Below are 16,454 nucleotides of genomic sequence, written 5' to 3' on the forward strand. Positions count from 1 at the left end.
TACCCAGAAGGTCAGAAATTACCAGCATTTCAAATTTAAGCCTGAATTATGAGATTCTACTCAGAGCTACTACAATGTAAGAGTATAGGCAGTGGGTATTTTTCTGGTAAATAGTGTATTTCAAAACTAGTCTCTTTTTAACATATTTGCCTAGCTGAAGTGTGGGAAAAAGAAAAGAAAAAAAGAAAGTATGTCAGTAACTGTTTCAATTTGGGGGAGCATCCAGCAAGTATTTTATCAGGATACATTGCACTGTCCTTTATTCAACTACCACTGGCTCGTTGAAGACACAGAAAACAACATCAGACCCAACAGCCTAGGTCTGCAAGGTATCCAAGCTTTTTAATAAAATACATTTTGTCTATAAACAAATTATCATTTTAAACAAATATATTATGATCTATAGACATTCAAATATCCTCCAAAAAAATACAAATACTTGTCAGCAACAAAACCTCACTTTCTATGGTTCGTGGGCAATCAGTGAAGGAATCCTCTGGAATCTAATAGAGAGAATTCCCAGAAAGTTTTCTTGAATCTAAAAAAACCTACATTCCAACTTCTCCTGTAGTAAGTCCATTCCTTCATTGCTAACTACCTCTTTCCATGAACTTTTGAGAGATCTTTGACACATCTATGAACTTTAATTGCTGTAGACCACCAGGTTCAAAACATACTAGAAGAAATGCAATACAAACATGAGCAACTGTCATTTCACAGGAAACAACATTAGTATTTCAGGAAAATGAAAATCATCAATGGAAAAGAACAAAGAATGTATGGAACAGGTCTGATAATGTGAGGGAAGGAGCTGAAGGTAAAAATTTACATAAGATACAACAAAAGAAAGTGGAACAGATTTTGAAATGTTGACACTTTCCATGCTGTGCTCAATACTGCAGAGTTCTGATCCCTACAGAGACCAATGGGGCTTTTGCACAAAAAATACAGAAATTAAAAAATGAACAGTCTCACATCCAAACTTACCATACCTGCTTGTGTTATACCCTGTAACAGCACTGTTTTCAAACACTGTGTTCAATCTACCTAACTTTTCCTGGTTTTCTGGGGCTGTATTTCATTTAGGACCATTTCCAATAGGTACACTTCAGAAAAGCTAATTAGATCAGGCCTCAAATGAGAGAAAAAGAACAATGTCTGCTTTGAAGATCTCAACAGATCTGGGCCACTCAGTTGTCATGAAAGCTGCAGCTCCAGGCCCATGTCTGGATCTTTGAAGTAACTGACAACTTCACTGGTAAAAATGCAGGGGTGTCAAGGATTTCAGTATTCTTTTGTTTGTTTGCCAGCTGACAAACTTCAGAAAGCTTTTAGTTCACACAACCAGGATCTTGGAGAACCTAGTTCTTCAGAATCAACTTCATCAAGCAAAACACCTCAGTATGCATTAAACTTAAAAACGTGTTTGCAGGTTTTGCAGTTCTGTAAGAATTAATGGAAGCTAGAAATGTGATAAATAATTTGCTTAGGGGAAAAAAAATCCTTAAGAGAACTATTTTAGAAAAAACAACATCCTTGGTCCAGCTCTTGTTAAACAGCTCTGCAGCAGCTTTTACCTGGTGTGAGTAGAACTACATTGGGAAGGGCTGGAGGGGAGAAGCATGAAAAGTGAGAATATTAACAGCCTCATTCAAGGTTGTTTGGAAATCGTATTTTTGAAGCCACAAAACAAAAACAATGACTTGGCTAGATAACCAGATTTCTGAATTGTGACATTTTTATAGCCATAATTCCATTCACAAGATGGATTAATCACACCTGATTTCACTGACAAAGGCTCTTAAAAGAGAGGAAAAAGCTCAGCAGTTACCATAACAAAGACACTTCCTTCACAGTTTTTTCCATTCAAGTCACACAGAATACAATGAAGTTTTTTTTCCTTAGTCTACATGCAGCACACTCAACTCACACCCTACTCATTCTCAGACTTTGTGCATACACACAGCTTTTGCTCCATACTCTATTGAACAAGCCTGTTGCAAGAAGGAAGTTCTAACTCAGAATTAAGAAAAAAGAGAAACCTGTGAAAATAGACTAAAAATTAATTAGACAAAGAAGAATAAATTGATTTTTGCTACCCACCATTTCCAGTTGGCATGACAGACTATCAAATTGCTCTAGAATTTACCTAAATTATTTTCCTCAGTTATTAAATCAAGCAAATACTAGAACACTTTTGCTGGAATAATGAGATCACTGTTATTCTCATCCACAAGGGCCTCATAGTGCCTTAAAAAAGTCTCCAAAAAAACTAGACCCCCTCCCCACATGACAATATTTTCTACAGAAAGGCTGACAAGCAAAAGGCAGTTACTTCTGTCAGCTGCTTAACAGCTCAGCACTCGATACAGTCTTGCCTTGTACACACCCACACACTAAATACCAAGGGATGAAACAGGAAAAAACTGTGGGCAAAATGAGTCAATCCAAACCAGAAGCTGAGCAGACCCCTTAGTTTTCTTTGAAGTGATATTTAATTCAGAAAAAGATCACACTGAATTTAGCTATTACACTGATGTCTGCAGGGTAGCAGTACAGATCAGCAATTATATGTGACAAGAACAGAAGGAAAACCAAGCAGGAGACAACTTGCACTCCTCAGGACTGTATCAGTGCAGCCAAAAAAAAATATCTGCAATTATTCTTGCAAACAGCAAAATCTGTGGGAATAACAATCAAAAAGTCCTCCCAAAGAAACAAAATCCACACGTACTCACATAATATACTTATTTAAATCCCTTTCTTCACTGGCCAAAACAGCTGAGGCTGTTTTAGAGAGTCAAGAGAGATCTGTCTGGGTAGTCTATAGAGATTTCTCTTTGCACATCTGCTTAAAGAGGGAAACAGTTATGACTCAAAGCTGTACCTTAAGAGTAAGCTGACTATTACATTCCTCATCACCCACAAGTCAAGGAAGCTCAGGACATTTTACAAGAGACTATGTTACCTGAGCTACATGAAAATCTATTTTGAAAAAAAAAATGAAAATCCATGCAGGCTTGTGTACACACACATTCCCTCAAAGGCCAATCCTCTAGCTGTCTCTCTTAAAGAAATTTGCAGTTGTGTGTGGTTTCAGCAAGAAAGGAGTTTCAGACCACAGAAATGCAGTTTTCTAACAGGAAGGAAAAAACCACAATTTGTTTGGCCTTTTTTCATGATAATGAAAAAACAAAATTCTTGGCTCTGCCAAATCAAAGCTTGGGCAGTGCTCAAATTCTCTTTTAATAAACCAACTCAGATTCACTTGATGTTTCTATATAAAGAATACTATTGTATTGAAAAGGCCTTTTTCCTGCACCACATCCATCGGTGCTTCAGTGTGTGCCTGCTGTCCCAAAGGCTGAGCCCATCCTGGCTGCACCCAAAGCAGGGTGGGCAGCAGGTGAGGGAGAGGATTCTGCCCCTTCACTCTGCTCCAGCTCTGGGGGCCCCAGCACAGGAAAGCCATGGACCTGTTAGAGCCAGTTTGGGGGAGCACCACAAACATAATCACAGGGTAGGAGAAGCTTTCCAATGGAAACTGCCTGAGATGACTGGGCTATTTCATCCTGGAGAAAGAAAGCTCCAGAGAGACCTCACTGAGCCTTTCAGTACTTACAGGAGGCTTACAGGAGAGAGCAAGAGAATTTTTTACACAGGTAGACAATGACAGGACAAGGGGCAGTGGTTATAAAGAAAAGAGGAGAGATTGATATTAGGTATTAGGAATGAATTCTTTACTCAGAGATTAGCACTCAACAAGAGTCTCAGTAAAGATGTGGTTGCCCCATCTCTGGCAGTGTTCAAGGCCAGGCTGGATGGAGCTCTAAGCAACGTGATTTAGCAGTGAGTGGCATCCCTGCCCATGGCATGGGGGTTTAGAACTAGATGATCTTTAAGGTTCCTTCCAACTCTTCCTTCCCTGCCCATGGCATGGGGGTTTAGAACTAGGTGATCTTTAAGGTTCCTTCCAACCCAAACCATTCTATGATTCTACTAGTAAAGAAATGAGTACCAAGTACACAGATGTGGAATAGACAAGGATTCCTCCCATCAAATTTCTAACTGTAGTTTAGTACCAGACTGTAGTTAGAACCAGACACTATCGTGAAGATAAAGGGGAATTTTTACTGGAGACATATCTCCCACACACACAAGTTTTTCTCTATTTAAGTTTCCAAATCCCTTGTGAGTCAGGAGCAATGCCTACCTGTAACAGAAAACAGACAGAGCCACAACAAACAACTCACTTGTTGCACTACAGAGGCTGCAAAATGGATCTGCAGGTTGCATTCATCCTGTCCAACATGAACAGAACCTTTGACTTTTGCTGACCTTAGCACTTCAGATGTATTTTCACAGCAAAGAAGATATTTCAAAGTTTACTTTACTTTTGTTCCAAACCTGCATCAGAGCCTTAGAGGTCAGAGGTATCTTGTTACCTCCTTAAACCAACTGATGTGGCTGCAGGAAGTGAGAGAGAATACCTCTTCTTACAAATGATGTCAACTTAGGTACCTAGTGGGATTTTCAAAATAGTCAAGAAAATTATCCTGTGTATTTCAAGTAATTTAGGAAAGAATAAAAAAATCATATACATAAACCAACCCACCCCAACAGGGTCAGAGTGAAGAGGGTTAAATGCAAATTGAGTTTAAATTAAATTAGGAAGTCTCAATGACTTCAGTATGATTCCACCCCTCCTCCCCTTCCATACACTCACACTCTCTCACACACACACCCTCAGTAAAGCCAATTAAGTAGGAAACAGGCCTCTCCTCCTACCACATCAGTAAGGCCATTAGTTCCAGCAAAGTTCCCAAATACTCTGCTCATAGACTGTACTGGCCAAACAATTAGATCACTCCTGAATTTAAAAAGTACCCAGAAGCAACTTTGCATATACACTAGTTTTTTCAAAGCACAATGGAAAGTTGGCACATACTGCATTTACGAGAGCTGTAATCTGGTTTAAACATGGGTTTATTTTAAAAATCTTCAGCTCTCATCTGTAGGCTACTCCAGAACTCAGTGAATCAGCAAATAGTTACTTATTGGAAAGCTCTCTTCCTTAGGACACCTTGACCACCATTCAGTAGTTTGCTGAAATTGTGAAAAGAACTGCACCATCAATCTTCACTACAGGCAACTATCTACAGGTGTTCAGGATCTAGAATGTGAAGTATTCAGGATGAACATTGAAATTTTAATATACAGACCTCCAGTGAATCAAATATTCTGCAGAATACAGAAAATTTAAGTAAATAGCAGCCATATAACAGAGAGCATCTTACAGGTATTTACAATATATTTAGCATCATGTCATGAGCTTAGGTGTGCTTTTTTCCCTTTGTCTTCTTTCAGATACTCATGGATTTTAAAGCATCTCAACCAGGTTTTTAAAGGAAATCAGACACTACACAGGTTAAACAACATGGTTCTATTAAAAACTATCTTTAACCATGGCACTCAGTGACAGCAATACAATACTTTTTTCCACAAAGCAACTAATATAAAAATATGCCATAAAATCATCTGTAGACTAGTATGCTAGTACATACATATAATCATAACATTCTTTTATAAACTCTTTCCTGAGATACCTTGGGTTGTTTGATTTTCTTGTATTACTGGATGCATTATCTTTATGATTCATCTAAAACAATTGCAAAATATTTTGAATGTGCAGGACACTCAGTAACATGTAAAAGTAATTTGTAAATACATGGCAAAGAAACAGCTCTTAGAAATTATGCACTTTTTTACTTTGTTATATTTTTTAACATTTGGCTCCTTGGGAGACAGAAGGATGGTGCATGAAAAACCTGAAATTAGAGCTATGAATTGATAAAAAGCAGGAAAGCATTCAGGAATGTTAGGAGTTGGAATATATTATAAATGACACAAAGAGAAAGCCGTAAGTCATGTTGGCTATGTATTGTCTTACAAAGCAACTGGACATATCTTAGTTCACAGTATAATAAATATTTTTACTAATCTGTTTTGGAAGAGCAAATGTCTTTTAGGGTTTCAAGCTCCTGTATAAGTTTCTTGTTCTGAACTTCTAGCACTGCAACACGACTCTCCAGACATTTTATGTATTCTTTCTTCCGACGTCGACATTCTTTAGCAGCTTCCCTGCAAAAAGCAGAAGTAAAAAGTGCAAACAAAAAAGCCATTTGCATGCCATTAGAAAGCTCAGCAGAGTATGGAGACTATGACAGAATTCCAAATTTTGGAATATCTCCCAAATCAGTCTGAAAACACTAAGCAAAACTGGGTTCCACAAGGGCCTCAAGTGTCTCTTTCTCAAGTTCATATGGCAATCTGTAGAATTGCTTCCTCTCATGCCTTGATTAAAGTTCATAATAAAGGAGGTCCAAATGAAAGACAGTTATTCTGCTTTATGACAATAAAGATCTTTGAGGGCCTTGAGTTCCTCAATGAGAGTCTTGTTTTGGTTTTCAAGCACAGCCACACGATTTTCAAGACATTTGACATATTCTTTCTTCTTTCTGCGACATTCTCTGGCAGCTTCCCTGGAACCAATACAAGGCAAATGACTACAGGAACAGCCACAATATGGCAAAGACTGGATAAATGCAATTACCTGCAAACCCTGTGGTTCCACAATAACAACAACCACCACCACCAACTGCTGGATTGCACAAACAGAACATCGGATAACATCCAAAAGCAGTAACATAGTTAAAATATAATCCAAAGCATCTAGAACTTGAAACGCATCCAGCATCACCAAATACAAAGATGGAACCAATACACAGAAGAATCGAGAAAAACAGGGAGTAATTGATGATGTATTGACTTGAGTTGCACTAAACATTAGGATGGAAAGCAGCATTTCTTCTTCCAGCCACATTCTACTTTGTCTGTTTATCGGGAGCATTGTCTTCTGCCATCAAAATCTTAAAACCAAACCCAGAGAATATACTTTCAGAAAAACACAAACATAACACTACTCTCTTCAGATAAAAACTAGATGCCAAGCTTACATGTAGATAAAAACTCACAGCATGTTGTAACAATGTACAATACAATTTAATCCAAACAAATACAATTTATTAGCATTTCAGAACTGGCTGCCTGAGCACATTACAGCCACACGAGTCTGTAGTTTTTGTTGCTGGCAAATGATAGCCTGAAGCCATTTTTGTAGTTCTGCTCAAAAGTCTCTAATATTTGAGCTAAACGCTTTGGCTAGTGCGCTCAGAAGCAAGTGACTAAACAAGCATTCAATTCCAGAAGAAATATTAGAAGTACTGGGAGTCCTCCTTTACTACCTTGGAACATGACAAACTACCAAATTGTGAGAGGCTAACATTCCAGCAAGCTACGAGCTATAGCATAGGCATTAGTTTTAAAACTGAAGGAAGAAGAAACAAAAAGGAGGCACAACAATGCAGTGATTCTTGTAAGTAATTTAAAATAAAGAACAGGCATGAGAGCAAAGCAATACCATTAATTCAATTATAAGACAAGTGGCTAAGCAGTGTATTAGAGATCTGCAGAGCAGACTATTTCTACTATTAATCTGCCAATGACAGAGGTGGCTACACATTTTAAAAAGACAGACTCCCCAAGGAATAGCAAGAAGACTGCACAGAGAAAGACTGACATTTACAACACTCAGTCAAGTCCATGACAACTAATTAAAAAATATACAGCAACTTCACACAATGGGCCTCACAAAATGACAGGGGCACTGCAAAGTATCTCATCCCAGCAGCCAAGTATTTGGCAAAGTCTATAATTATCATTCCATCTTTGAATAAGTCCTCTTCACAGCATCATTAATGGACAGCTGCTAATGAGATCCTCAGCTATTTTCCTAAACAATTCTTTGTGGGGATGCTTTAAAATGAAAGAGGCCCTACTGGTCATTTTACTGTCATTAGTGGGAGAGGACAGGAAGTAAAATGCAACAAAAAGTGTAACTCTGGATCATCACAAAAATTATCTGATATTGATTTCTGAATCACCTAATATTTTCAAACTAAAAATCCATGGCTATAAGGACAGAGTAAACAACCAATACTCTATGCTAGAAGGACATGGGATGACTGAAAAGAATTTCCTGCCTTCCCTTCATCAATTACAGGCAGTGCTTATGACCTTAAGAAGAACACTTTGTTATAATGTTTGGGGGGGTGGGGGAGGTAGTTTCCAACACTGACCATGAATTATTGTATAGTCTTACCTATTTTTCAAAAGTCTCAGCTCTCTCTTGCGTGTGGCCTCTTCTGCCATTTGCTGAGGGCTGTGCAGAGTCCCTGGCGAGGCTGCCATAACCACTCCCTGAGGTAAGGTAGTAGTGGGAGTTCGGATCTGGTAAGCTGGCATGTCTCCAGTGGCAGCTGTATAAAAGAAACATATTTTAAAATCTATGGCAAAAAAAAAAAGTATATCTGAAAATAACAGATTTCTGACAATGATTTATCCAGGATCCCAGATACATAAATTATTTCACACATCTGTCATGACACAACTGTATTTTTTATCTTAATAGCATTTATTTCCATACTGTCAAGTGTCTGAATTGCTCTAGCACGTGGCCCCAGTAGCCAGCTGGACATGCTTCCACATGGCTCTCTTCATACAACAAGGGGAAAGCAGTCTGAGAAACAGTTCTGGCAGTGACACTTCCTGTTTGCACAATCCCACAAAAAGAAGGCCCTGCATCTAAACTGAGGTTTATATGCTTCCCTGTTCTCCCTGCACAGGATTCAGTTTGCTTCAGAAGACAACTTTCTCCTCCTTCCTTGTGATAGCAACAGTACCAGCTTCACAGCCTCTCCTCCTCTTACAAAAGCAGTTTGGCAACCCTTGGATAAGGAGTGAGAGCTGCTGTTGCTACAATGAAAAGAAACAGACAAGTGCTCAGGATATTCAGGGATTTGTTCCCTGGGCAAGAGGACCACACATGGGATGCTGCAGCATTAGCAGCAACAGGAAGCAGTGGCAGTTGCACAGAAAGGAGTGTAGCTGCACAGTAAATCAGAGGGCAAAAGTTCAGATTCAGCTCCAGCTTAGCAGTTTTGTGCCCTCCCCAAGCCAAATGCTGATCTGATATGACTGGAAACCAACACCTTTCTTACAGTCTCACGTCATTTCTTTGTTTCAGATGTACTTGTCCCTACGTGATGTACCTCAACTTAAAAACACTGGGGAAGTCCTAAGTACTTGTGTCTTGTCTGACAGAAAACAAAACCAAACAAAAAACATACTCCACTTTACATTCTGAGCAAGTATTTACCTATTTCCTTCCATAAATATTTTATATTATGATAGAACAAAAATTCAAATTTTGTCATTAAAGCAACTGAATATAGTTGATGTTTCAGAGGCTATTGTTACACTTATTTTATACTTTAATTCTCCAAAGCACTATTCAAATAATGGAAAAACATGTCTCACAGTTTAACCCCAGCCTACAACTAAGCACCACACAGTCAGTCACTTGTTCACTCCACCCACACAGCTCCCCAGCTGGATGAGGTAGAGCAAACTCATAGGTTGAGAAGGGAACAGTTTGATGGAAATAAAATAAAATAATAAATGTAATGAAAAGGAAAATAACAAAAAGAAAGAGAAATAAACCCAAGAAAAATAATTAATGCAAATTAGAAGCAATTGTTTACCACTCACCAACTAATGGCCAGCCTGTTGCTGAGCAGCAGGCCCCAGGCCAGCTTTCCCTCCAGTTTATATGCTGAGCATGATGCCTTAGGTATGGAATATCCCTCTGGCTATCTGGGGTCAGCTGCTCTGGATGTGATCCCCCACAGCTCTGAGTGCACCCCCAGCCTACTCACTGACAGACTATGAGAGGCTGGAAAGTCCCTGACTGAGTGCAACTACTGCTGAGCAACAACCAAACCATGAATGAGCTATCAACACCTCTCTCATCCTAAAACCAAAAAACAGCACTGTACCAGCTAATAGGAAGAAAATTAACTCTATCTCAGCTGACACCAGGTCAACTTGGAAAAATAAAAGGTAGACAAAAATATCTTGGGGAGGCTGACAGATTGAGCAGTTAACTATAGGGGGGGAAAAATAAATCTAATAAAAATATACTATTATTCTTACTATATTAATGTAAGTGCTTCACTAGTTCAAAACAAACAAAAAAATAGAATCAAGTTGTGCTTAGACTACAATTCCACAGCCATGTCCTGAAATCATTATCAGCTTAAACCCCATGCACCTCCCCCCCTCCTCAGTCCTGTGGGTAAAAGTGTTTGTGGAATTACAAGATGAACTGGACCAGTGAACTGACCTGGATAATCCCCCGGGGATGTGGGAGGGAGAGAGGGAGGGGGAAATCAGCTCAGAACAGCCCTGTAAGCAATGACAGGCAGCTGCCCTGAGCACAGGGCTTGGTCATCTTGTACATCTACAGGGGAATTGCTTAACCCTTCAAATCCTCCACATTTCTTAGCAGTCCCAGTCATGTCAATGGAATGGTACCTCAGCTCACTAACTATAAAAGTGGAATTTTAGCAACTCTTCAGGCTCACCTTTATGCTGCCCACATTACATACATCTTGCAGACTCTATGGTAAGAACTATCTTTTCCTATCTCATCACTAGGTATTATTAAAGAGATGTTACCTTAATTTGCCTTAGCTACAATGAATTAGAAATCCAAGCAAACCATTCTGTAGATGAAGTCATGGTGGGAAAGCTCCACAACCCAGACCACCTCAGCCTGGCAAGACCAACTAATTTGTTGTCTGAGTTTGACTTAAGCTCAGATGGCAGCAAACAGAACTTACTGCAGCTTTTGTGCAGAGGACTCAGAGTGATCATGTACCTTCAGCAAGACTTAACAAAAGCAAGTCCCTATCTCAGCTGGGATCAGCAAACACCACTGGTAAATGTTCTAGTCTGAGCAGGTCCCAGTAGTGGCAGTCTCTGCCTGACAGTTGTCTCAATTAGAAATCTGCCAGCACAGGAACACAGATAAATAACTATTCTGGTGGTACTGACCTTGCCAATCCAGACACCACTGTTTAGAAACAAGAAAAAAGCATAGCATAGCACTAACAAAGTATCTTTTAACTGTGCAATAATACATATTTTCCTATATATCATTGCAAAAATATATTTTGAAGATTGAAAAATGTTTTGTGTATTAGCTCAAGAAATTACAATGTAACTGACTTCCCCAGAAAAAGACCTTTGGAAAGATGAAACAGGTTCTAAACATAGTGGGATAAATTTAATTTTTTTCAAAGTTATTTTAAGCCTAATTATGTATCTATATTACAGTGAAGAATACCTTCCATTTCAGCATCTGAGACAAATGTCCCACACACTTCATCCAGACTGCCAAACTTCTTTGGCTGTTTCTAATGACACTTCACCAAGGTCTAATGTAATTCCTAAGGTACCAGAAACAGAACTGAGAGTGTTAACAAAGCAACAAACCTCGAGTTGATCCATTTCCCTAATGCATTGCCCTGGGTAATTTTTATTTTTTTTTTTACCCCTTAAAATGCAAGGGATTAAAAGTCACTGAAAACCTGAAGCTTTTAGTTGAGACTTACATAAAGGAAATTAAGAAAGCCAAAAGACAACTAGTGAAAAAAACCAAACATGCATTAAAAAAAAATTAAAATAAAAAAGCAATCACCTCTTGGAAAAAGTAACTTGCTGAACACTAGAGAGCATCCCTGCACTCAGTTCTTTCAGTGACTATCCAGGAGAAAAAACGCCCGATGTATTTGGACGCCTATTCTCCCCCTCTGTGAGTCACAATGGTGGGACTTGATTATCAAGGGGTTTTTAACTTCACCACTAAACTGGCTACACAAGGCATGAATCATTATCCCTTTGAGCATTAAATACATCGACCCTGAGAAGATATTTATCTTTGGATTAATGAAACGACGTGCGGCAGCAGTGAGCAGCAGCACGTAGGAGCCGGCAGGGAAGCAGTTAATGTTACCGAGCTGCCGGAGGCAATTGACGAGGCAGAAAGGAACTGACTAAATCGCAGCATGACTTGGAGCTGACGTCAATGTGTATCTTGTTTGGAGTTTAACTTTTCCAGTTCCCTACTGCAACACGATTCCAGGAAATCTAATGACGTCAGCCTTTTGAACTCAATTAGCTGAGGAACAGACCATTTTAACAGTGCAGGAGAAAACAAGCAGGCGTTACAGTACTTCAATGATTGCCCTCAAATCTGTTTCCATTCAGTGTTTTTTAATACTCGGAGCATAGGGTTGATTTACACGCTAGGTTGAAGCCCATGGCTATCAAATTTGTAGCGTCTATTGCTCAATAAAAAAGGCAGTTGTTATTTTTACAAAACCAAAAGCAATTATAAACACAGCAACATATATGACTATCACCACAATAAAGAAAAATGCAAAAGTAGAGTGGTGGATTGTTTTCAGCAAAATCCTGCATCAAGTAATAAAGAACAGTTACTGAATCAATCTGTGCAAAAACTCATGCACTAACAGTGATTTTTAGTTTTTCTCCCACAAACAAAACTGTTAAAATTGCCCTGGAGTCCTACACTAAGTAGAGAGAATTAGAAGCTATTTGCATGACTTTAGAGAGATGAAAGAATTACAGCAACAGGTTCAAAAGAAAATGCCACAAATATTAACTAAACACTGCAGAGACATACAAAAACACCATGTCAAAGGCTAACAAAATTTTTACCTGTTTCATCTCCTGTTACAGCCATGATCAACTTCTGCACACACGATTCTGCTGCTCCTCTACCAGAGCTCAGCATGAACTGTTCCAAACTACCAAGCATGTGCAGGATTACAAGCAAGAGCACTGACATCACAATGACCTCACTTGCTTACCGCTGTCATTAACGTGCTCCATCACTGGAACAGCTCACTGAAACTGCAGCCCAAAGAATTCCTTTTCCAGTAAACCTGGTTTTTTTTTCCTCTTCCATATTGCTATAATCCTAGCTTTGTTCTTTTCCCCTGAATTATTCATAAAGCTACAGAAAGCACTCACCACAAAGCAGGCTGTTAAGAAAGACCTGAAAATTCACAGCACTGACTGACAGAAATGAAAACGTGGCTCTAGCATTCATGAATGAATCCAAATGATAAAGTCATGATTGGATAGAAAATAAGGAAATTTAAAACAGACATGCAGTTGTTTTCATTGGAACAGTTCCACTAAAAGGCAGAGAACTCTGTTGGACAGGCATGCAAGACAGGAAAGCTTAATAAGCTGTAACAAATAGGTAAATGAAAGGCTAGAGCTCCTTGCTTTGCAGGAAAACCCACAACCCACTCATTTAATTTCAGTTAAAAGCTTCAGAAATTATTAAGGAACACTCCAACGAAGTAAGTCAACCTAAAGCCAGTGGTTTCAGATGCTGTAACAAGCAGAACAGTAACTCTGGGTAAAGGCTACCTCTTCCCCCTTCCCTCCTTTTTCAAAATATGTCCAAGAGATCTGTTTGACTCTTGACTCTGCTTTAAAATATAAATTAAAAAGAACAACAACTCAGCTGTAAGAGAGTTACTCCTTATTTACAAATACATTTCAATACAAATGAAATACATTCATTTCAATACAAATGAAATAGTTTCAGACAAAGAGTCCAAGCACTGGTTTGTATGTAGTGCACAGCAAACTTCTAAGGTCTTTGTACTAAACTAATTCAGAGTGGTAATTTATCAACTGTGAAACTGTGCTGGATGGCAGCAGTGGAAGCATCAATGTTTGCATTGATGTTCTGTGTTTTACATCCTGTGTTTACAGCAGTGCTCTGTGATTACAGGAGCACTTCAGGATCATATGTACAGAAGATCAGAACTAAAGCACAAGAAGTTCAAGCCACAGATTTCAAATATCACTAACATTGTAACATAAATACAAATAGATCCCAACAAAATTAGTTTTATATAACTTTTCTACACTCACTTTCACTAATAATCAAAACACTTCCTTCTTCAGCTAGCAAAAAAATCCTTAACCCTTAATGTGTTAGGAAACTGCCCAGACACTAGAACTCCCTCTTCTTTTGCCTACCAATGTAAACTTGTAGCAAATACAATGTAACTCAATCGGATCAATATATTTGGCACTTTTATCCTAGTATTTTTCCACACCACAGGTTATCAGAAAATACCAAACACAGGGTTTATGTGATCTTATCCATTATTACATGAGATTCATTAACAAATACTTTAGGAAAAAAATCAATACATATGCTATCTGAAAGATTCTGAAACAGAATCTGAAACAGATCTTTTCTGTTTCCAGCTATTTGTTATAGTCTTTTCTTCTACTATGATAAAATAAATTATATGCTGCCTACCCAAAATTATTATAAAAATACATATGTAAGTGGTAGGATTACTAAGCAGAATAATTTTTCTATTATAATCTATGTTATCACAATATTAGGTGAACAGTCAACTACAAAGTGTACATAAATGACAAATGTTCATAACCTGTATGCCAACAGACTTTCTGGCATAGGCAAGATGTGCTGTAATAAGGACATTTCAGACACTTGTATATTCAACTTATTCCATTGTCCCACTCCATTGTAATTAACTCAGGTTTGCTGCCTTCATACAATTGTATTACTGTAAACATTTTCACAATGTTTTTATACATCTTTTTATTTTACTGTATATGTTTTGTTTTTTCCTAAAGATTTTCTAATATCAATAGCATGCAGAACAAGTTGAAGCCTTTTATCTTCTCATCATCTCCAAGTTCATGCTCATTTACTGTTTGCTTTGTACTTTTCCCTGTACGTTATGTCACATTTTTTACCGAGCTACGAGGCTCACTAAAGCACTGGACTTTGAATCAAAGGAATAGATAATTCCAGGAAATAAACTTCTCTGAGCATGGACAGAGAACAAATCAATTTAGTTAAAAGTATCAAGATGTTTCCAGAAACATGATGTAGAAGGTATTCAGTTACTGTCTCTGAATCCATTTTGAAAGTTTCCATCACAGGCAAAACACTTAAAGGGCAATTCCATCTTGTGGAGCCCTTTGCTGAGACTGAGCAGCCCTGTCAGAGAACAGCTCTGTAATGGAGAGTCTGTAAGGGAAAAATCAGTCAAATGGAATTCCCAAGGACTGAAATGCTGCCAGACAAAATCCTCAAATGCTGTGCTTCTTCACAGATGGGAAGTTTAAGAAGCAGCTGAGAAGTTATTCTTTCTGCCCCTGACACCAAAGCTCTGAAGAATCAAAGCAGTACCTATAAAATACTACAGTGAACCTGGAGAGATGGAGGCAGCCTCTGATTTAAGGGATGTATAGGCACACACACAGAAAACATATTAGACTCATACTCAGAACAACATGCAGTACTAGAGTGGGAAATTGGTTTGGGGGACAGCCAAATTTGGGTCTTAAGATTTTGTTAAGTATGTATTCATAATAACATTTTGGGAAGTTGTAACAATACTCTCTGAACAATAAAAACTTAACATTTAGCTAAGGTGTTTTCATTTTATAGTCTTAAAGCACTTGAAATGCTTCTGGAAAAGTCTTGGGACAACAATGTATTTTGACATTTATTTGATGATCCTCATCCACTCCATGAATACATATCTAAATCCTTCCTAGCTCTTCTCATGGCTTATTTCAGATAGCTGTTTTGGCTTAAGAAAGTATTCATACAGCCCTCCCCCCTACTTCTCTCTGTCAATATTTTTTTTTAATCTGTATATTCTCCATAGCTATTAATTTAGTGTCTCCATAGAAAAATCTATCTCCCATTTTCAAAGGTTTTCATCACGTCATGTGTGCACTTTATAGGACCTTCAAAGCATTCCTCTGTGAGAAAACTAGCTTCATTAAAGGATCTGCTTTCTAGTAACTGCAAGAGCCATAAGTTGAAAGGAAATTCTCCCCTAAACATATCCCAGAATCTTCAGAATTTGCGTTTTATTAACATTAACTGCTGAAAAAAACAAATTAGTTTCATATATTAAATGACGTGCACCTTCAGCATCTCACTTCAATCTGTAGGAGTACCTTTATTCCAATTAAACATGTCTCAAAATCTGCAAAGGACAATCCAAAGCACAAAGTGATGTTATACTGCTATTTCACTCTTTTTAACCAAACACAGTAGCAGTTACTTACTAGGCAGAGAACCTGAATCCCTTCCTAAGACTCTTCTATCTTGCTATGAGTATTTTACTTAATGGTGCAATAATGTCAACACAAAATAAGAAAAGCTTTAAGAAAAATTGTTTAATATGAAAAAATGAAAACAAACTAGACTATTAAAATATACCTTGAACAACAACTTGGCTTCCAGGAAGAAAAAACTGCTGTGTGCCATCAGATGACTGTGCTGCATATTGCACAATGGTAGCACCTGGCTGAGGAGCTCCCGAATTTGTCACAGTCTGAATTGTACCACCTTGAGATATGGTAACTAAACAGGAGAAAAAAAA

At 38.2% G+C, this 16,454-nt stretch overlaps 1 protein-coding gene across 9 annotated transcripts in view; it reads right to left on the reverse strand.

The window, feature by feature from the left end:
• Positions 1 to 5,188: 5,188 nt before the first annotated feature.
• CREM (cAMP responsive element modulator) overlaps positions 5,189 to 16,454 on the reverse strand; it is a 36,736-nt gene continuing 25,470 nt past the window's right edge. For 4 of the 9 annotated variants that reach the window (XM_054629322.2, XM_054629356.2, XM_054629339.2 and 1 more), the window contains 3 exons: positions 16,292 to 16,435; positions 8,222 to 8,378; positions 5,926 to 6,542 (listed from right to left, as the gene is read on the reverse strand). In XM_054629322.2, the coding sequence (XP_054485297.1) occupies positions 6,398 to 6,542; positions 8,222 to 8,378; positions 16,292 to 16,435 (446 nt within the window). In that variant the 3' untranslated portion in view covers positions 5,926 to 6,397. Of the gene's footprint in view, positions 6,543 to 6,570; positions 6,930 to 8,221; positions 8,379 to 12,705; positions 12,854 to 16,291; positions 16,436 to 16,454 lie in introns of those variants that run through there. The other 5 variants (XM_054629330.2, XM_054629365.2, XM_054629382.2 and 2 more) reach the window with 4 other exon arrangements.

The sequence above is a fragment of the Agelaius phoeniceus genome, chromosome 1 (assembly GCF_051311805.1).
Source record: "Agelaius phoeniceus isolate bAgePho1 chromosome 1, bAgePho1.hap1, whole genome shotgun sequence".
In the NCBI taxonomy this organism is placed as follows: domain Eukaryota; kingdom Metazoa; phylum Chordata; class Aves; order Passeriformes; family Icteridae; genus Agelaius; species Agelaius phoeniceus.